General features: G+C 44.2%; 1 protein-coding gene across 6 annotated transcripts in view; it reads right to left on the reverse strand.

Annotated features, from left to right (window-relative positions):
• Nucleotides 1-21628, reverse strand: part of trappc8 (trafficking protein particle complex subunit 8) — a 99235-nt gene that overhangs the window by 46147 nt on the left and 31460 nt on the right. For all 6 annotated transcript variants that reach the window (XM_029633129.2, XM_029633126.2, XM_029633127.2 and 3 more), the window contains 9 exons: nt 15112-15377; nt 14693-14808; nt 9089-9239; nt 7391-7491; nt 7090-7195; nt 5291-5422; nt 4552-4776; nt 3803-3908; nt 2825-3019 (listed from right to left, as the gene is read on the reverse strand). In XM_029633129.2, coding sequence (XP_029488989.2) covers nt 2825-3019; nt 3803-3908; nt 4552-4776; nt 5291-5422; nt 7090-7195; nt 7391-7491; nt 9089-9239; nt 14693-14808; nt 15112-15377 — 1398 coding nt within the window. The remainder of the gene's footprint in view (nt 1-2824; nt 3020-3802; nt 3909-4551; nt 4777-5290; nt 5423-7089; nt 7196-7390; nt 7492-9088; nt 9240-14692; nt 14809-15111; nt 15378-21628) is intronic.

The raw sequence follows: 21628 nt of genomic DNA on the forward strand, positions 1-21628 counted from the left end.
CTGTCAAACGCTCCCTAAAACACTTCTGTGAGCAGGCCTTTCTAATCGACCTGGCCCGGGTATCCTGGAAGGACATTGACCTCATCCCGTCAGTTGAGGATGCCTGGTCATTCTTTAAAAGTAACTTCCTCACCATTTTAGATAAGCATGCTCCGTTCAAAAAATGCAGAACTAAGAACAGATACAGCCCTTGGTTCACTCCAGACCTGACTGCCCTCGACCAGCACAAAAACATCCTGTGGCGGACTGCAATAGCATCGAATAGTCCCCGCGATATGCAACTGTTCAGGGAAGTCAGGAACCAATACACGCAGTCAGTCAGGAAAGGTAAGGCCAGCTTCTTCAGGCAGAAGTTTGCATCCTGTAGCTCCAACTCCAAAAAGTTCTGGGACACTGAAGTCCATGGAGAACAAGAGCACCTCCTCCCAGCTGCCCACTGCACTGAGGCTAGGTAACACGGTCACCACCGATAAATCCATGATTATCGAAAACTTCAACAAGCTTTTCTCAACGGCTGGCCATGCCTTCCGCCTGGCTACTCCAACCTCGGCCAACAGCTCCACCCCCCCCGCAGCTACTCGCCCAAGCCTCTCCAGGTTATCCTTTACCCAAATTCAGATAGCAGATGTTCTGAAAGAGCTGCAAAACCTGGACCCGTACAAATCAGCTGGGCTTGACAATCTGGACCCTCTATTTCTGAAACTATCCGCCGCCATTGTCGCAACCCCTATTACCAGCCTGTTCAAACTCTCTTTCATATCGTCTGAGATCCCCAAGGATTGGAAAGCTGCCGCAGTCATCCCCCTCTTCAAAGGGGGAGACACCCTGGACCCAAACTGTTACAGACCTATATCCATCCTGCCCTGCCTATCTAAGGTCTTCGAAAGCCAAGTCAACAAACAGGTCACTGACCATCTCGAATCCCACCGTACCTTCTCCGCTGTGCAATCTGGTTTCCGAGCCGGTCATGGGTGCACCTCAGCCACGCTCAAGGTACTAAACGATATCATAACCGCCATCGATAAAAGACTGTACTGTGCTGCAGTCTTCATCGACCTTGCCAAGGCTTTCGACTCTGTCAATCACCATATTCTTATCGGCAGACTCAGTAGCCTCGGTTTTTCGGATGACTGCCTTGCCTGGTTCACCAATTACTTTGCAGACAGAGTTCAGTGTGTCAAATTGGAGGGCATGCTGTCCGGTCCTCTGGCAGTCTCTATGGGGGTGCCACAGGGTTCAATTCTCGGGCCGACTCTTTTCTCTGTATATATCAATGATGTTGCTCTTGCTGCGGGCGATTCCCTGATCCACCTCTACGCAGACGACACCATTCTATATACTTCCGGCCCATCCTTGGACACTGTGCTATCTAACCTCCAAACGAGCTTCAATGCCATACAACACTCCTTCCGTGGCCTCCAACTGCTCTTAAACGCTAGTAAAACCAAATGCATGCTTTTCAACCGTTCGCTGCCTGCACCCGCACGCCTGACCAGCATCACCACCCTGGATGGTTCCACCCTTGAATATGTGGACATCTATAAGTACCTAGATGTCAGGCTAGACTGTAAACTCTCCTTCCAGACTCATATCAAACATCTCCAATCGAAAATCAAATCAAGAGTCGGCTTTCTATTCCGCAACAAAGCCTCCTTCACTCACGCCGCCAAACTTACCCTAGTAAAACTGACTATCCTACCGATCCTCGACTTTGGCGATGTCATCTACAAAATTGCTTCCAACACTCTACTCAGCAAACTGGATGCAGTTTATCACAGTGCCATCCGTTTTGTCACTAAAGCACCTTATACCACCCACCACTGCGACTCGTATGCTCTAGTCGGCTGGCCCTCGCTACATATTCGTCGCCAGACCCACTGGCTCCAGGTCATCTACAAGTCCATGCTAGGTAAAGCTCCGCCTTATCTCAGTTCACTGGTCACGATGGCAACACCCATCCGTAGCACGCGCTCCAGCAGGTGTATCTCACTGATCATCCCTAAAGCCAACACCTCATTTGGCCGCCTTTCGTTCCAGTACTCCGCTGCCTGTGACTGGAACGAATTGCAAAATCGCTGAAGTTGAGACTTTATCTCCTCACCAACTTCAAACATCTGCTATCTGAGCAGCTAACCGATCGCTGCAGCTGTACATAGTCTATTGGTATATAGCCCACCCATTTTCACCTACCTCATCCCCATACTGTTTTTATTTATTTACTTTTCTGCTCTTTTACACACCAATATCTCTACCTGTACATGTCCATCTGATCATTTATCAATTCAGTGTTAATCTGCAAAATTGTAATTATTCGCCTACCTCCTCATGCCTTTTGCACACAATGTATATAGACTCCCCTTTTTTTTCTACTGTGTTATTGACTTGTTAATTGTTTACTCCATGTGTAACTCTGTGTTGTCTGTTCAAACTGCTATGCTTTATCTTGGCCAGGTCGCAGTTGCAAATGAGAACTTGTTCTCAACTAGCCTACCTGGTTAAATAAAGGTGAAATAAAAAATAAAAAAATTAAAACCCTGCAATTTCACTGACTGTTGGCAAGGTGGGAGTTAGCGTCCCACATATCCCAGAGAGGTTTAACAAGTGACATCAGTAAGGGATCATAGCTTTCACTTGGATTCACCTGGTCAGTCTGTCATGAAAAGCAGGTGTTCCTAATGTTTTATACACTGTGTGTGGGTGCAGGTATGGGGTTGTATGGGCTAACTATCGAATTTCCAGACTCATTCTTTAATGAGAAAGTGAGATACGAAAAGTGATGTGGAAATGGGAGTGTTGTTGTACGGAGGAGAGTAACTGTTCTTACCTTCTACTACAGCCAGCGGGAAGTGGAGATTGTCCGTCTGACTGTTGAGGCAGCACTGGGTAGGGTAGAACGTTGACGGGACAACCCCACGGTTGGCGGCGGCAACCACCTGTTCCTCGAGGTCCTGCCACACGGCAGCTAGGTCCTGGTCAAACTCCTGGTCCAAGGACACATGGGTGGCAGCCTGCTTCTCACCTGATCAATAACCAATATCACAAGAGATAAATTGATCAATCAATCAGGTCATTATGGATCAAACAAGCACTATCCAGTAGAACATAGATTTCTGCCTGGGAAATTAAATATATTAATAACACAACTTGACAAGGACATTGTGGATCAAAACAATTACTGTGTGAGTAGGTTGGTGCAAAAGGGATACATACACTACCCTCCGTATGCATTTGCAGTGAAGCTAAAATATTCAATTTGGCTCTATACTGCAGCATTTTGGAAGTTAATGGTGAATAACGTATTGTGTCAAAAAAATGCTCATCTCCCCTGTTATTGGTAATGGTGATAGGTTATCGTGTTGTTGAAGCCTCTAATCTTCATTGGGGCGGCAGGATAGCCTCGTGGTTAGTGTTGGACTAGTAACCACAAGGTCGCAAGTTCAAACCCCCGAGCTGACAAGGTACAAATCTGTCATTCTGCCCCTGAAGAAGGATGAGTACAACCCCAAGTACACCATCCCAACCTTGAAGCATGGAGGTGGAAAAATCATTATTTGGGGATACTTAAAAATCATACATTTGGATTTTCTGGATTTTTGTTTTAGATTCCGTCTCTCACAGTTGAAGTGTACCTATGATGAAAATGACATACCTCTACATGCTTTGTAAGTAGGAAAACCTGCAAAATCGGCAGTGTATCAAATACTTGTTCTCCCCACTGTATACACACAGTTATTTAGCAGATTTAAATATGTGACTGGGGAGCAATGCTTGGCGGTGAAATTTGTGTGTGTGTCAGTCTTACCCTCTGCCAGGCGGCGTTCGTGGCCGAAGTAGACCCTGGTAGCAGAGCTGTTGATGCAGGGTAGGGGCAGCTGGGGTAGTGCCACCTCACACACCCCTGGCACATTCTGGAGGAACAGGTAGAGTAAGGACATACTGTTAACAAACACTGAAGCCGAACATCACACACACACTAAAATATAGCCTGTGCAAGACTCACTAACGGACTCTGCATGCTGAGTTAGTGTTATAATAATCAGACTTAAAATTGGGTTCAGCTCGCACACACACAGCTTCCTCACTGGTGGAGGGTAAGAACACACGCGCACACAAGCACTTCTGACTCATCCAGACCAAGCTCAGCACATTTCCAATTCCTAAAAGCACACACTAGAATTCTACTAGAAGTAACTTATTTTAATAACCAAACTCTTAAATGACATTGAGATTCTGGGGCTGACGCATAGGCTTAAAGTTCTTTGATGTATTAATCAGAGAGCAGTACTAATATAACAGGTTGGTGAAGGACAAGTTCTGTAGTGTGTGTGTGTGTGTGTGTGTGTCCACATACTTGAGATGAATTGTCAGATTTCAGGTGAATGTTTCTTCAGAAACAGTGGGACAGAGTGTGACTCTCTAAGGAAGGCTCCCTGAGGTTGTATTGCGGTTATGTATAGGTTGTGTTGTCATCTTTTCATGTCTATGAGGAAGGATGCCTGCTAACAATGTGTTAAGGTTGTGATATGGTTGTATTAACATTGTGAGTGTTACCCTGTAGACATAGAGGTACTCCCGGAGGAAGGCTCCCTGCTGTGTGGCGGTCTGCTGGCTGTCGTTGGTGAGGATGTGTCTGAAGGCTAAGACAGCGTTCTCTGGTTGGCGCAGCGTAAAGGACTGGCGGCCGATAGTGAAGTTGATATGGTCCTCAGCCAGGGACCAGCCTTTACCCTTATACACCTGCATGGCCTGACAGTAACACCGCAACGCATGACGCTTCTACAGCGAGTGAGAGAGAGGTGGCATGTGGGGGGACGAAGACAGGGAGGGGGAAATGGGAGAGAGGGATAGAGAGGGTGGGGAAGAGGGAACAAGGTACAGGTAGAGAGGGAGAGCAAGAAGATGGAACACAAAGAAAGAAAGAAAAGCAAAGCAGAAAATGACAGAACAGAGGGGAAAACGAGAGGGAAAGAGTACAATCAGTCAAAAGTTATAAATGGAATGCTCTAACGGTTCTAGAACTTCATTCACATCATGCTGCTCTGAACATAGAAGACAACAAGTCTTAAACCTCTCTGACCCAACTAGCTACCTGTAAATCACCGGTCTATCTCAGATCACCTTGTTCTGTTCATCTGATGATCAAAAGTTTTTTAAATTAGTAATAAATGTCAGCAAACATGAATAACCTAGTTCTGTTTTTAAAAGGCCTGGCTGTGGTTAAAACACACACACGCACAACCACAGGTATGCACAAACAAATATGCACGAACACAGGTTGAGTTCCACTTACCTGTCCTGCCTTGCTGAAGCGGTGTCCTGCCAGGATCATGTGGAAGGCAAACTTCCGAACCATGGGGTTTCGCATGTTAATGAAGCAGTGGGCTGCTTGCTCCAATAGGAGGGCAGAACACAGATCAGAATCCTGAGTGTGAGATTGAGACACACAGGTTAGCTAATACCATGGACATATCACACATACACATTCATTTAACCTTTATTTGTACAGAGAGACCTGTTCAAGACAGTGGCAGGCAGCAACATTACAAAGGTTTCACACATAAATACCAGTGTAATTCGGAAGTTCACATACACCTTAGCCAAATACATTTAAACTCAGTATTTCACATTTCCTGACATTTAATCCTAGCAAAAATTCCCTGTCTCAGGTCAGTTAGGATCACCACTTCATTTTAAGAATGTGAAATGTCAGAATAATTGTAGAGAGAATCATTTATTTCAGCTTTTATTTATTTCATCACATTCCCAGTGGGTCAGAAGTTTACATACACTCAATTACTATTTGGCAGCATTGCCTTTAAATAGTTTAACTTGGGTCAAATGTGTCGGGTAGCCTTCCACAAGCTTCCCACAATAAGTTGGGTGAATTTTGGCCCATTCCTCCTGACAGAGCTGGTGTAACTGAGTCAGGTTTGTAGGCCTCCTTGCTCGCACACGCTTTTTCAGTTCAGCCCGACAGATTTTCTATAAGATTGGAGGTCAGGGCTTTGTGATGGCCACTCCAATACCTTGACTTGTTGTCCTTAAGCCATTTTGGCACAACTTTGGAAGTATGCTTGGGGTCATTGTCCATTTGGAAGACCCATTTGCGACCAAGCTTCAACTTCCTGACTGATGTCTTGAGATGTTGCTTCAATATATCCACATAATTTTCTTCCTCATGATGTCATCCATTTTGTGAAGTGCACCCCCACAACATGATGCTGCCACCCCTGTGCTTCACTGTTGGGATGGTGTTCTTCGGCTTTCAAGCCTCCACCTTTTTCCTACATAACGATGGTTATTATGGCCAGTTATATTTTTGTTTCATTAGACCAGAGGATATTTCTCCAAAAAGTACCATCTTTGTCCCCATGTGCAGTTGCAAACCGTAATCTGCTTTTTTTATGGCGGTTTTGGAGCAGTAGCTTCTTCCTTGCTGTGGATATAGATACTTTTGTACCTGTTTTCTCCAGCATCTTCACAAGGTCCTTTGCTGTTGTTCTGGGATTGATTTGCACTTTTCGCATCAAAGTATATTCAACTCGAGGAGACAGAACATGTCTCCTTCCTTTCCCTCTGAGGTCTTTGCTGATTTCTTTTGATTTTCCCATGATGTCAAGCAAAGAGGCACTGAGTTTGAAGGTAGGCCTTGAAATAGATCCACAGGTACAACTCCAATTGACTCAAATTATGTCAATTAGCCTATCAGAAGCTTCTCAAGACAATTTTCCATGCTGTTTAAAAGCACAGTCAACTTCGTGTATGTAAACTTCTGACCCACTGGAATTGTGATACAGTGAAATATAAATTAAATAATCTGTCTGTAAACAATTGTTGGAAAAATTACTTGTGTCATTCACAAAGTAGATGTCCTAAACGACTTGCCAAAACTATAGTTTGTTAACAAGAAAATTTGTGGAGTGGTTAAAAAATGAGTTAAGTGTGTGTAAACTTCCGACTTCAACTGTATATGATACACGTAACATTCAATAATCTGACTTCCACAGAAATGCACAGAGCCAGAGGTCAATCTACAGAATAAAAACATAGAACCTGTGGTCCAAATGAGAAGTAGTGTGTTCTTCTCACCTCACTGGTCATCTTGATGAGGAGGGTAGCAGCATCAGAGTACTTGGCCTGACTCTTCAGTACCTCAGCACTGAACAGAGCACAACGCTCAGCTAGGACCTTGTTCCTGTGGGGTGGGACATTTATAAAACATTCATACACACTACCACAGGAGTTGGAGAGCCAGTGCATTGTAGTTGTGTGTTTTGTGACTTGTATGCGGCTGTTGAGCTATGAGGCTGGGTATTTTAGCTTCCTGGATATTGTTAATCAATGTGTGTTTTTGTGACAACAAATGCAGCTGTGTGTGTCAATGCCGTACTTGCACACATCTCTGTAGGTCTGAATTGCCGTGTCCATATAGTGTGCTGGATACGGCCGTGGAGCCCCACCCTGGAGAAACGCAGACACTGCTGCCATCTCCTACAGACAGACCGACAGAGAGCAAGAGAGATAACGAGAAAGAGGGTGCAGCAATATGAGAGGAGAATGACAACCATTTAAAATATATCCATTTCTCATATATTCAAATAACAATTAGTGTTGAGTGTCATAAGTGGTAATATGGTGGGTGTGTGGAGGATGGGAATGGACAAGTCACAGCTCCAGACCGCATCAGACTGTCAAAAATATTCTGGCTATTAGTCTCTCAAACACACGCACCTGTACGAGTTTCAAACAAACAGGTCTGCTGTTAATATTCCCGTGACCCAGATAGCCATGAGGCTGTGGCCGCATCGTTAACATAGTGGAATGCTAGGACAAACTTCACATTGCCTCTTTTACTAGTCTACTGTGGTAGATACCGCACTGCTCAGGACTCTGTTGTTTTGTTGACGTCATTCAGAGGTGCAGGAAAGATTGGTGTGTGCTCAGCCTCAGTATTGTACTGCAGGTGCTACTGCTACTAAGCACTAACTTTCTGGCACCTGAACCTTTGCTCCTGCTGTGTCCTTTCTACAAGACTGTTCATTACCTTCATGACAATGTACTGTGTGTGTGTGCATGTGACGTGTGTGTGTGTGTGTGTGTGTGTGTGAGCATGTACAGTATTCACTTGTGTTTATCTGTGTAGGTTCGCTGGGTATTGTGGCAGAAGAATCAGAATTAGCTCAGTAATATAGATTATTAAGATGTCTTATCTGCATAATATGCTTATTTGATTGAACTGTTGAACTCTTGTTATTAGAATGTATCCCTTTGGACTCTGGTGTTAGCAGTTGCACTTCCGCCCTCATATGGGCCTCAGTCATCTGGGACCCAGAGAGGGGAGAAGTCAGGCTTGTCTATCACATGTCCCTTTTGCTATGCAGAATATCAGAAAGAGAAGAGGACAGGCTGGAACATTGTCTTCATATGTGAATGTGTCTTTACCTATTTTAAACCATGTGATTAAATGGGGAACCAATTACTTGTCTCCAGAATGTCTGTGCACCAGTCACTCCCTCCTTTGGACTTGGGGGAGATCAAGTCTGAGAAAATGTGTGTGTGGTAGTGTCTGGAACCACTGTCATCTCTGATGTTGCACCTATCTTGGGATAGTGTATGACCCAGAGGCTCACTCCCCTCAGGACTTCACAATTGATTTATGCCATAGAATGAGTTGGTGTTTCTGTACTGTGAAGGACCAGGGACGAGATCTTCGGGGGCTAACTCTGTAGAATAAGAAAGGTCTTCATAACAAATGCCATCTGGCTGGGGGATACTGCTTTCTCATATATCAAGTATCACCTTGTGACCCATTCCATACATCTGTTGTTTATCATGTAGACTAAGAAGGTGCATCTTTGCTATAAAATATATTTTACATTCTTTGTATGTCAGAGCTGCTCGCTGTTGAGTCAACCAGCCTCATTATTGCAGAGCAATTACTCTATGCCGCATTATAAATAAGTTGTGAATAAATTAATATCCTGATCAGTGATTGACCTAGTCTCTCCTTCTTATTGATTAGGATTTCCACAACAGTGTGTGTGTGTGTGCCACATCTCTCTCTCCCTTTCTGTGTGTGTGTTCTCACCAGCGCTCCAGCGGCATAGAGCATGGCCTGGTCAGATAAGAAGTCCTTCTTGGCCGTGTGGTAGCAGCTGTAGGCCAGCTCATAGTGCTGAACCAGGAAACACAGGTCAGCCATCTTCCTGATTTGCAGCTCAGGGGCTTCTGGATGATAGCTGATGACATCACACAGGGCAGAGGTCAGAGGTCATATACTCAGCTGAGGTATAGGTGGAGGCGTTAGAAAACATCATCCAAAGTCAGACTCAAATGGCACCCTATTCTCCTATTGACAGCAATACATTTGACCAGGGCCAACAAAGCTCTGGTCAAAAGTAGTGCACTGTAGTGAATAGGGTGCCATTTGGGACACATCCAAACTGTGCAGTGCATTCGGTAAGCATTCAGACCCCCTAACTTTTTTCACGTTGTTACATTACAGCCTTATTCTAAAATTGATTAAATAAAAAAAATCCTCAATCTACACACAAAACCCCATAATGACAAGGGAAAAAAAGTTATAATTTTTGCAAATTTATTAGAAATAAAAAAAACTTATTTACATAATTATTCAGACCCATTGCTATGAGACTCGAAATTGAGCTCTGTTTCCATTGATCATCCTTGAGATGTTTCTACAACTTAAATGGAGTCCATCTGTGGTAAATTCAATTGATTCTACAAAAGCTAAAGAACATATGCACATTCAGGTACTTTCTGCAGGTGCTGGAGTTGTCAGCCAAATCTGGTTGCTTGCTTGTCATTGTACAAGCTGGACATCCTATTAGTTCTCTGAGACACATTGGAATAGAAATGGTCAAGATGTCACACAGGGGAAGGGACATTGAGAGGAAACTTCAAGTAAATAAATATCACCTGGGAGCATGAGCAGTAGTGTGCTGCGTTTTAAATTAAATTGATTGGAAATCATTTGGAAAGGCACGCAGCAGTCAATATAAAGGTCCCACAGTTGACAGTGCATATCAGAACAAAAACCAAGCCATGAGGTCGAAGGAATTGTCCGAAGAGCTCAGAGACAGGATTAGGTCAAGGCACAGATCTGGGGAAGGGTACCAAAAAATGTCTGCATCATTGAACGTACCAAAGAACACAGTGGCCTCCATCATTCTTAAATGGAAGAAGTTTGGAACCACCAAGACTCTTCATAGAGCTGTCTGCCTGGCCAAACTGAGCAATCGGGGGAGAAGGGAATTGGTCAGGGAGGTGACCAAAAACCCGATGGTCACTTTGACAGAGCTCCAGAATTCCTCTGTGGAGATGGGAGAACCTTCGAGAAAAACAACCATCTCTGCAGCACTCCACCTATCAGGACTTTATGGTATAGTGGCCAGATGGAAACCACTACTCAGTAAAAAAGGCACATGACAGCCCGCTTCGAGTTTGCTAAAAGGAACCTAAAGGACTCTCAGAACATGAGAAACAAGGTTCTCTGGTCTGATCAAAACCAAAATGTAACTCTTTGGCCTGAATGCTAAGCGTCACGTCTGGAGGAAACCTGGCACCATCCCTACGGTAAAGCAGTGTGGTGGCAGCATCATGCTGTGGGGATGTTTTTCAGCAGCAAGGACTAGGAGACTAGTCAGGATGGAGGGAAAGATGAATGGATAAAAGTACAGAGAGATCCTTGATAAAAACCTGCTCCAGAGCGCTAAGGACCTTAGACTGGGGCGAATGTTCACATTCAAACAGGACAACAACCCCAAGCACACAGCCAATACAATGGCTTCGGGACTTGTCTCAATGTCCTTGAGTGGCCCAGAGGATCTGCAGAGAAGAATGGGAATAACTCCTCAAATACAGGTGTGCCAAGCTTGTAGCATCATACTCAAGAAGATTTGAGGCCGAGTCGCTGCCAAAGGTGCTTCAACAAAGTACTGAGTAAAGGGTCTGAATACTTACAGAACCAATCAAAAGATGACAACTACCCATTCAAGGGTTTTTATTTGTACTATTTTCTACATTGTAGAATAACAGTGAAGACATCAAAACTATGAAATAACACATATGGAATCATGTAGTAAAAAAAGTTATACAAATCAGAATATATTTTCAATTTGAGATTCTTCAAGATTCTACAAGTAACCATTCTTTGCCTTGACAGCTTTGCATTCTCTCAACCAGCTTCATGAGGTATTCACCTGGAAAACTTTTCCAACAGTCTTGAAGGAGTTTCCACATATGCTTGTTGGCTGCTTTTCCTTCATTCTGCGGTCCAACTCATCCCAAACCATGTCAATTGGGTTGAGGTTGGGTGATTGTAGAGGCCAGGACATCTGATGCAGCACTCCATTAATCTCCTTCTTGGAGAAATAGCCCTTACACAGCCTGGAGGTGTGTTTTGGGTCAATGTCCTGTTGAAAAACAAAATGATTGTCCCACTAAGCGCAAACCAGATGGGATGGCAGATCGCTGCAGAATAAAGTGATATCCATGCTGGTTCAGTGTGCCTTGAATTCTAAATAAATCACAGACAGTTTCACCTGCAAAGCACCCCCACACCATCACACATCCTCCTCCATGCTTCACAGTGGGAACCACACACGCAGAGATCATCCATTAACCTACACTGTGTCTCACAAAGACACGGCAGTTGGAACCAAAAATCTCAAATTTGGACTCATCAGACCAAAAGGACAGATTTCCTCTGGTCTAATGTCCATTGCTCGTGTTTCTTGGCCCAAACAAGTCTCTTCCCTTTCCTGTCTTATTGGTGTCCTTTAGTAGTGGTTTCTTTGCAGCAATTCAACCATGAAGGCCTGATTCACACTGTTCCCTCTGAACAGTTGATGTTGAGATATGTCTGTTACTTGAACTCTATGAGGTGCAATATGATGTGCAGATAATTGGTAATTGCTGAGACTGGTAACTCTAATGAACTTATCCTCTGCAGCAGAGTTAACTCTGGGTCTTCCTTTCCTGTGGCGGTCCTCATGAGAGCCAGTTTCATCTTAGCACTTGAAGAAACTCCTTGAAATTACCTTCATGTATTAAAGTCATGGACTGTAATTTCTCTTTGCTTATTTCAGCTGTTCTTGCAAAAATATGGACTTGGTCTTTTACCAAATAGAGCTATCTTCTGTATACCACCCCTACCTTGTCACAACACAACTGATTGGCTCAAACTGATTAAGAAGAAAATAAATTCCACAAATTAACTTTTAACAAGGCACATCTGTTAATTGAGATGCATTCCAGGTGACTACCTCATGAAGCTGGTTGAGAGAATGCCAAGAGCGTTTAAAGTTGTTATCAAGGCAGAGGGTGGCTACTTTGAAGAATCTCAAATATAAAATATGTTTTGATTTGGTAATATTTTCTGGTTACTACATGTATGTTATTTCATAGTTTTTTATGTCTTAACTATTATTCTACAATGTAAAAATTGGTCAAAAATAAAGAAACCCTGGAATGAGTAGATGTCCAAACTTTTGACTGGTACTGCATGTAAAGTGATATTTCAGTGTTTTGGCTTTGTCATTATGGGGTATCATGTGTAGATTGATGAGGGGAAAAAAACAATTTAATAAATTTTAGAAGTCAAACTTAATAAAATGTGGAAAAAGTCAAGGGGTCTGAATACTTTCCGAATTCACTGTACATATACACTATCTTGGGTGAAAGCCTAAAGCTAATCTTTGACTTCTCTCTCTATCCTCATATTCTGCACCTCTGATTAGACACATGGACAGTTTAACTCAGTAAATGTGTGATTGTGTTCATACCGTATGTACCAGACATACAGCCAGCAGCATACCACCCTGCTGGCTTGCTTCTGAAGCTAAGCAGGGTTGGTCCTGGTCCTGGATGAGAGACCAGATGCTGCTGGAAGTGGTGTTGGAGGGTAGGAGGCGGCACCCTTTCCTCTGGTCAAAAACAAAATCCAATGCCCCAGGGCAGTGATTGGGGACATTGCCCTGTGTCGGGTGCCTTCTTTCAGATGGGACATTAAACTGGTGTCCTGACCTTCTGTGGTCACTAAAGATCCCATGGCACTTATTGTCGGGGTGTTAACCCTGGTATCCTGGCTAATTTCCAAAATCTGGCCCATAATACCATCATGGCCACCCAATCATCCCCAACTTACAATTGGCTCATTCATCCCCTCTCCCCTGTAACTATTCCCCACTCCATTGCTGGAAATGAGAATGTGTTCAGTCAACTTACCTGGTGGTTGTGTTCATACCGTATGTACCAGACATAGTGTTTACCGGAAGTGCTACCTTGTACCGGACATGCTATTTTCGACTCTCTCTACCGCACCTGCTGTCTCTAACTCTGAATGCTCGGCTATGAAAAGCCTACTGACATTTACTCCTGAGATGCACCCTCTTCAACCACTGTGATTATAATTATTTGACCCTGCTGGTCATCTTTGTAGATTTGAACATCTTAGCCATGTTCTGTTATAATCTCCAACCGGTACAGGCAGAAGAGGACTGGCTACCCCTCAGAGCCTGGTTCCCCTATAGGTTTCTGCCTTTCTAGTGAACTTTTCCTAGCCACCGTACTTCTACATCTGCATTGCTTGCTGTTTGGGGTTTTAGGGTGGGTTTATGTATAGCACTTTGTGACATTGGCCGATGTAAAAAGGGCTTTATAAATACATTTGATTGATTGTGGAATCCGAGGTGTAATCTGTTAATGAGAGAACCTTGCCATCTTTCAAAGCACTGGTCAGTGAGAAATGTGATAGTAAGTACCAAGACCACAGCTTACTGGATAACCTCCTTGCTACTGGTGAAGTAGATCAGAGACGGGCAAAAAACAATTGTGGGGGAAACAAACAAATCTGAACTCATCACGAAGGGCCACTATGACTCGCGGGTCTGCAAACCCACATCCATACAGCGCTGGCCGGCACTAGCCTTTTGGGCCCCCCTGACATAAGAGAAACTGCTGATGCACAACCAAATTTCCAAGTTGCACACTGTGTATTCTACCTCTCAACAGTAAATTGAGACACCGATTGAGTTCCTCAAAAAAAACAAGACCCGCTTGCCACCAGTAGCCCTGCCCATCTATGATGCAGATTACACTTATTATTATTTATTTTTTTACCTTTATTTAACTAGGCAAGTCAGTTAAGAACAAATTCTTATTTACAATGATGGCCTACCAAAAGGCTGGGAGATGGGATAATATATATATTTTTTTTAAATATGTCGTCAACACACATCACGACAAGAGACACCACAACAAGAGAGACCTAAGACAACATAGCAAGGCAGCAACACATGACAACATGGTACCAGCACAAAAGATGGTACAAACATTATTGGACACGGACAACAGCACAAAGGCAGGATGATAGAGACAACAATACATCACGTGAAGCAGCCACAACTGTCAGTAAGTGTCCATGATTGAGTCTGAATGAAGAGATGGAGATAAAACGGTCCAGTTTGAGTGTTTTTTTGCAGTTTGTTCCAGTCGCAAGCTGCAGCGAACTGAAAAGAGGAGAGACCCAGGGATGTGTGTGCGTTGAGGACCTTTAACCAAAAGTGAACGGCAGAACAGGTGTTGTATGTGGACGATGAGGACTGGAGTAGGTATCTCAGAGGGAGAGGAGGAAGGGGACAGAAGAGGAGAAGGAGGGTGATGAACTTACAGAAGGCCGGAAGTGTTCTTCAGCTCAGCGATACTCTTCTCTGGAACTTTCCCTCCTCCAAACAACTTCTTAGTGACTGAGAACAGAGAGCGACTCAAGCCTTTCCTGGAGACCAGCTACAGGCGGAAGGGAAGGAGGGAGAGAGAGGGAATGAGATTAGATCATTAGAATGCCTAAGGCCATATAATAGATTGTGTCCATCTATCATTAAATCAGTCCTTCCAGGATTTCACTGCTATTTTTGTGTCAATACACCCTGACCGATTAATCAATACACCAACTGACAGGAAGTACATGCGCTTAGATATGGCAATAGTCAGTCGACAGTTACCAAAAATATGACAATACAAGAAAACACAGTGGTAAACTGTGGTAGCTGAGAGGTCTCGTGGTCATCGTGTGTGTGTGTGTGTGTCTACCTGGTCATTGAGCTGTCTGATGTTCTTCTCTATGTGAGGTAGTAGTCCCCTGAAGGTAAATTCCTGGATGAATAGTCTTAGGCGGTTGTGGTCATTCAGCGTAAGACATGCCCCATGGCTGGTGCCCGCCGCCACTCCTGTGTAGACTGTCGTAGTCTTGGTTTCCAAGGCGACGGCCCTGAGGGAGTCCAGGCTACCGGGCATGTCAATGGCAGTCTCCAGCTGGAGAGGGTGGGTGTTGTCCAGACTGTTTACAAAGACTCCGTCTGATAAACAAAACATTGTCAAAAACACACAGTGTCAACAATGTAAAGGTGTGTGTCCACACCTTGGGAGATTCCGTCTGGATAAAGAAAGTATTGTCAAGAACCTAGGCACACTTCAAATGAGGGTGTGTGTCCAGACTTCATGGAAACTACATCTGAATAAACAATACATTGTCAACCCAGGCATGCTTCAGATGGATTAGTAATGAGCATATAGTTTCTCCATCTGGGTTAAATAATTAAACTCAACTACAGCAGTGTCTTTCTTGATCCTTCATCAATCTTTCATTAAGGGGGCCTGGCGCTGAGACGGATGCACAACGGTGGGGAAGAAGTTTCACATATACAAAATGTGTATACACACATGGAGGTGGGGAAGAAGTGTGTGTGTATATCGCAAGGCACTGTATGTATGTGTGTGTATATATATATATATATATATATATACACAGTGCCTTGCGAAAGTATTCGGCCCCCTTGAACTTTGCGACCTTTTGCCACATTTCAGGCTTCAATCATAAAGATATAAAACTGTATTTTTTTGTGAAGAATCAACAACAAGTGGGACACAATCATGAAGTGGAACGACATTTATTGGATATTTCAAACTTTTTTAACAAATCAAAAACGGAAAAATTGGGCGTGCAAAATTATTCAGCCCCCTTAAGTTAATAATTTGTAGCGCCACCTTTTACTGCGATTACAGCTGTAAGTCGCTTGGGGTATGTCTATCAGTTTTGCACATCGAGAGACTGAATTTTTTTCCCATTCCTCCTTGCAAAACAGCTCGAGCTCAGTGAGGTTGGATGGAGAGCATTTTTGAACAGCAGTTTTCAGTTCTTTCCACAGATTCTCGATTGGATTCAGGTCTGGACTTTGACTTGGCCATTCTAACTCCTGGATATGTTTATTTTTGAACCGTTCCATTGTAGATTTTGCTTTATGTTTTGGATCATTGTCTTGTTGGAAGACAAATCTCCGTCCCAGTCTCAGGTCTTTTGCAGACTCCATCAGGTTTTCTTCCAGAATGGTCCTGTATTTGGCTCCATCCATCTTCCCATCAATTTTAACCATCTTCCCTGCTCCTGCTGAAGAAAAGCAGGCCCAAACCATGATGCTGCCACCACCATGTTTGACAGTGGGGATGGTGTGTTCGGGGTGATGAGCTGTGTTGCTTTTACGCCAAACATAACGTTTTGCATTGTTGCCAAAAAGTTCAATTTTGGTTTCATCTGACCAGAGCACCTTCTTCCACATGTTTGGTGTGTCTCCCAGGTGGCTTGTGGCAAACTTTAAACAACACTTTTTATGGATATCTTTAAGAAATGGCTTTCTTCTTGCCACTCTTCCATAAAGGCCAGATTTGTGCAATATACAACTGATTGTTGTCCTATGGACAGAGTCTCCCACCTCAGCTGTAGATCTCTGCAGTTCATCCAGAGTGATCATGGGCCTCTTGGCTGCATCTCTGATCAGTCTTCTCCTTGTATGAGCTGAAAGTTTAGAGGGACGGGCAGGTCTTGGTAGATTTGCAGTGGTCTGATACTCCTTCCATTTCAATATTATCGCTTGCACAGTGCTCCTTGGGATGTTTAAAGCTTGGGAAATATTTTTGTATCCAAATCCGCTTTAAACTTCTTCACAACAGTATCTCGGACCTGCCTGGTGTGTTCCTTGTTCTTCATGATGCTCTCTGCGCTTTTAACGGACCTCTGAGACTATCACAGTGCAGGTGCATTTATACGGAGACTTGATTACACACAGGTGGATTGTATTTATCATCATTAGTCATTTAGGTCAACATTGGATCATTCAGAGATCCTCACTGAACTTCTGGAGAGAGTTTGCTGCACTGAAAGTAAAGGGGCTGAATAATTTAGCACGCCCAATTTTTCAGTTTTTGATTTGTTAAAAAAGTTTGAAATATCCAATAAATGTCGTTCCACTTCATGATTGTGTCCCACTTGTTGATTCTTCACAAAAAAATACAGTTTTATATCTTTATGTTTGAAGCCTGAAATGTGGCAAAATGTCGCAAAGTTCCAAGGGGGCCGAATACTTTCGCAAGGCACTGTACATACATACACATACATACATACACACACACACACACACACACACACACTGCTCAAAAAAAGAAAGGGAACACTTAAATACAATGTAACTTCAAGTCAATCACACTTCTGTGTGATCAAACTGTCCACTTACGAAGCAACACTGATTGACAATACATTTTGCATGCTGTTGTACAAATGGAATAGACAACAGGTGGAAATTATAAGCAATTAGCAAGACACCCCCAATAAAGGAGTGGTTCTGCAGGTGGTGACCACAGACCACTTCTCAGTTTCTATGCTTCCTGGCTGATGTTTTGGTCACTTTTGAATGCTGGCGGTGCTTTCACTCTAGTGGTAGCATGAGACGGAGTCTACAACCCACACAAGTGGCTCAGGTAGTGCAGCTCATCCAGGATGGCACATCCATGCGAGCTGTGGCAAGAAGGTTTACTGTGTCTGTCAGCGTAGTGTCCAGAGCATGGAGGCGCTACCAGGACACAGGCCAGTACATCAGGAGACGTGGAGGAGGACGTAGGAGGGCAACAACCCAGCAGCAGGACCGCTACCTCCGACTTTGTACAAGGAGGAGCAGGAGGAGCACTGCCAGAGCCCTGCAAAATGACCTCCAGCAGGCCACAAATGTGCATGTGTCTGCTCAAATGGTCAGAAACAGACTCCATGAGGGTGGTAATGAGGGCCCGACATCCACAGGTGGGGGTTGTGCTTACAGCCCATCACCGTGCAGGACGTTTGGCATTTGCCATAGAACACCAAGATTGGCAAATTTGCCACTGGCGCCCTGTGCTTTTCACAAATGAAAGCAGGTTCACACTGAGCACGTGACAGACGTGACAGAGTCTGGGGATGCCGTGGAGAATGTTCTGCTGCCTGCAACATCCTCCAGCATGACCGGTTTGGCGGTGGGTCAGTCATGGTGTGGGGTGGCATTTCTTTGGGGGGCCGCATAGCCCTCCATGTGCTCGCCAGAGGTAGCCTGACTGCCATTAGGTACCGAGATGAGATCCTCAGACACCTTGTGAGACCATATGCTGGTGCGGTTGGCCCTGGGTTCCTCCTAATGCAAGACAATGCTAGACATCATGTGGCTGGAGTGTGTCAGCAGTTCCTGCAAGAGGAAGGCATTGATGCTATGGACTGGCCCGCCCGTTCCCCAGACCTGAATCCAATTGAGCACATCATGTTTCGCTCCATCCTCCAATGCCACGTTGCCCCACAGACTGTCCAGGAGTTGGCGGATGCTTTAGTCCAGGTCTGGGAGGAGATCCCTCAAGAGACCATCCGCCACCTCATCAGGAGCATGCCCAGGCGTTGTAGGGAGGTCACACACACTACTGAGCCTCATTTTGACTTGTTTTAAGGACATTACATCAAAGTTGGATCAGCCTGTAGTGTGGTTTTCCACTTTAATTGTGTGTGTCACTCCAAATCCAGACCTCCATGGGTTGATAAATTTGATTTCCATTGATAATTTGTGTGTGATTTTGTTGTCAGCACATTCAACTATGTAAAGAAAAAAGTATTTAATAAGAATATTTCATTCAGATCTAGGATGTGTTATTTTAGTGTTCCCTTTATTTTTTTGAGCAGTGTATATACACACTCGGAGTTGTGTGTGTGTGTGTGTGTGTATATATATTTACACACACAGTGGGGAGAACAAGTATTTGATACACTGCCGATTTTGCAGGTTTTCCTACTTACAAAGCATGTAGAGGTATGTAATTTGTATCATAGGTAAACTTCAACTGTGAGAGACGGAATCTAAAACAAAAATCCAGAAAATCACATTGTATGATTTTTAAGTAATTAATTTGCATTTTATTGCATGACATAAGTATTTGATCACCTACCAACCAGTAAGAATTCCGGCTCTCACAGACCTGTTAGTTTTTCTTTAAGAAGCCCTCCTGTTCTCCACTCATTACCTGTATTAACTGCACCTGTTTGAACTCGTTACCTGTATAAAAGACACCTGTCCACACACTCAATCAAACAGACTCCAACCTCTCCACAATGGCCAAGACCAGAGAGCTGTGTAAGGACATCAGGAATAAAATTGTAGACCTGCACAAGGCTGGGATGGGCTACAGGACAATAGGCAAGCAGCTTGGTGAGAAGGCAACAACTGTTGGCGCAATTATTAGAAAATGGAGGAAGTTCAAGATGACGGTCAATCACCCTCGGTCTGGGGCTCCATGCAAGATCACACCTTGTGGGGCATCAATGATCATGAGTAAGGTGAGGGATCAGCCCAGAACTACACAGCAGGACCTGGTCAATGGCCTGAAGAGAGCTGGGACCACAGTCTCAAAGAAAACCATTAACACACTACACCGTCATGGATTAAAATCCTGCAGCGCACGCAAGGTCCCCCTGCTCAAGCCAGCGCATGTCCAGGCCCGTCTGAAGTTTGCCAATGACCATCGATGATCCAGAGGAGGAATGGGAGGAGGTCATGTGGTCTGATGAGACAAAAAATTGAGCTTTTTGATCTAAATTCCACTCGCCGTGTTTGGAGGAAGAAGAAGGATGAGTACAACCCCAAGACACCATCCCAACCGTGAAGCATAGAGGTAGAAACATAATTCTTTGGGGATGCTTTTCTGCAAAGGGGACAGGACGACTGCACCGTATTGAGGGGAGGATGGATGGGGCCATGTATCGCGAGATCTTGGCCAACAACCTCCTTCCCTCAGTAAGAGCATTGAAGATGGGTCGTGGCTGGGTCTTCCAGCATGACAACGACCCGAAACACACAGCCAGGGCAACTAAGGAGTGGCTCCGTAAGAAGCATCTCAAGGTCCTGGAGTAGCCTAGCCAGTCTCCAGACCTGAACCCAATAGAAAATCTTTGGAGGGAGCTGAACGTCCGTATTACCCAGCGACAGCCCCGAAACCTGAAGGATCTGGAGAAGGTCTGTATGGAGGAGTGGGACAAAATCCCCGCTGCAGTGTGTGCAAACCTGGTCAAGAACTACAGGAAACGTATGATCTCTGTAATTGCAAACAAAGGTTTCTGTACCAAATATTAAGTTCTGCTTTTATGATGTATCAAATACTTATGTCATGCAATAAAATGCAAATTAATTACTTAATCATACAATGTGATTTTCGTTTTAGATTCCATCTCACAGTTGAAGTGTACCTATGATAAAAATTACAGACCGCTACATGCTTTGTATGTAGGAAAACCTGCAAAATCGGCAGTGTATCAAATACTTGTTCTCCCCACTGCGTGTGTGTGTGATATATATAACTCTACAGCACTGAGCACCTCATCTCTGCAGCGCCTGCAAAATTTTGCTCTGTACTTTGCCTAGGTCTGCCGGGAATCACAATCCATCATTACCAAGTAGAGTAACACCAATCTAATTTCACTCTCTTTAACCCGCAGACTTCTCGGCTTAAACTCAATAAGATATTTCAGGAAACGTTGAACATCGGCACGGGACATTTTTAATGTGGATGGGACTATACCACAGTCTTCAACTTGGCTACACCACCCAGAAACACGTTTGTAAGTATCCAGGGAACACAGTCCTTCATCGGCCTTGCCCTCTGACATACCTCGGAGGAATCCCCTTACTCGGGAAACACTACTGCCAGTGTTATCAATTCGTTTCAATTAAGGGCTTTTACCCAGATAAAAAAGTGCTCATATTCAGTCAAAATTGCATTCCCCTCACCCTCAATGCTGGATGACTCAGCAAATTCATCCCTCTCGCTGTTTGTTGAAGTCTCCCCGACGCAGACTTGCTCCATCGGTTCCAAATGTGGTTCACTGGGCTGCCCTGATGTCTTGCGGTAGAATCCTGGCTAGATTTCTCCCATTCGATAGTCCCAAACTTAAGGGCATGGGCAGACATGAAATGTTTGTCTATCCGCACGATATTCTGCTTGGAACAGAGCCCACCACGTTTTTTCCTGCCTTCTTTGTTTACTCCAACGGCCGCCAACGAAGTAACCCCAACTAGGCAAGTCAGTCAAGAACAAATTCTTATTTACAAAGACGGCCTAGGAACAGTGGGTTAACTGCCTTGTTAAGGGGCAGAACAACATTTTTACCTTGTCAGCTCAGAGATTCGATCTTGCAAGCTTTCGGTTATTTGTCCGACGCTCTAGCCACTACGCTAACTGCCGCCCCAGGAGTGACTAATGATATGAAATCTTCAGC

This window comes from Oncorhynchus nerka, linkage group LG24 (assembly GCF_034236695.1).
Source record: "Oncorhynchus nerka isolate Pitt River linkage group LG24, Oner_Uvic_2.0, whole genome shotgun sequence".
NCBI lineage: Eukaryota > Metazoa > Chordata > Actinopteri > Salmoniformes > Salmonidae > Oncorhynchus > Oncorhynchus nerka.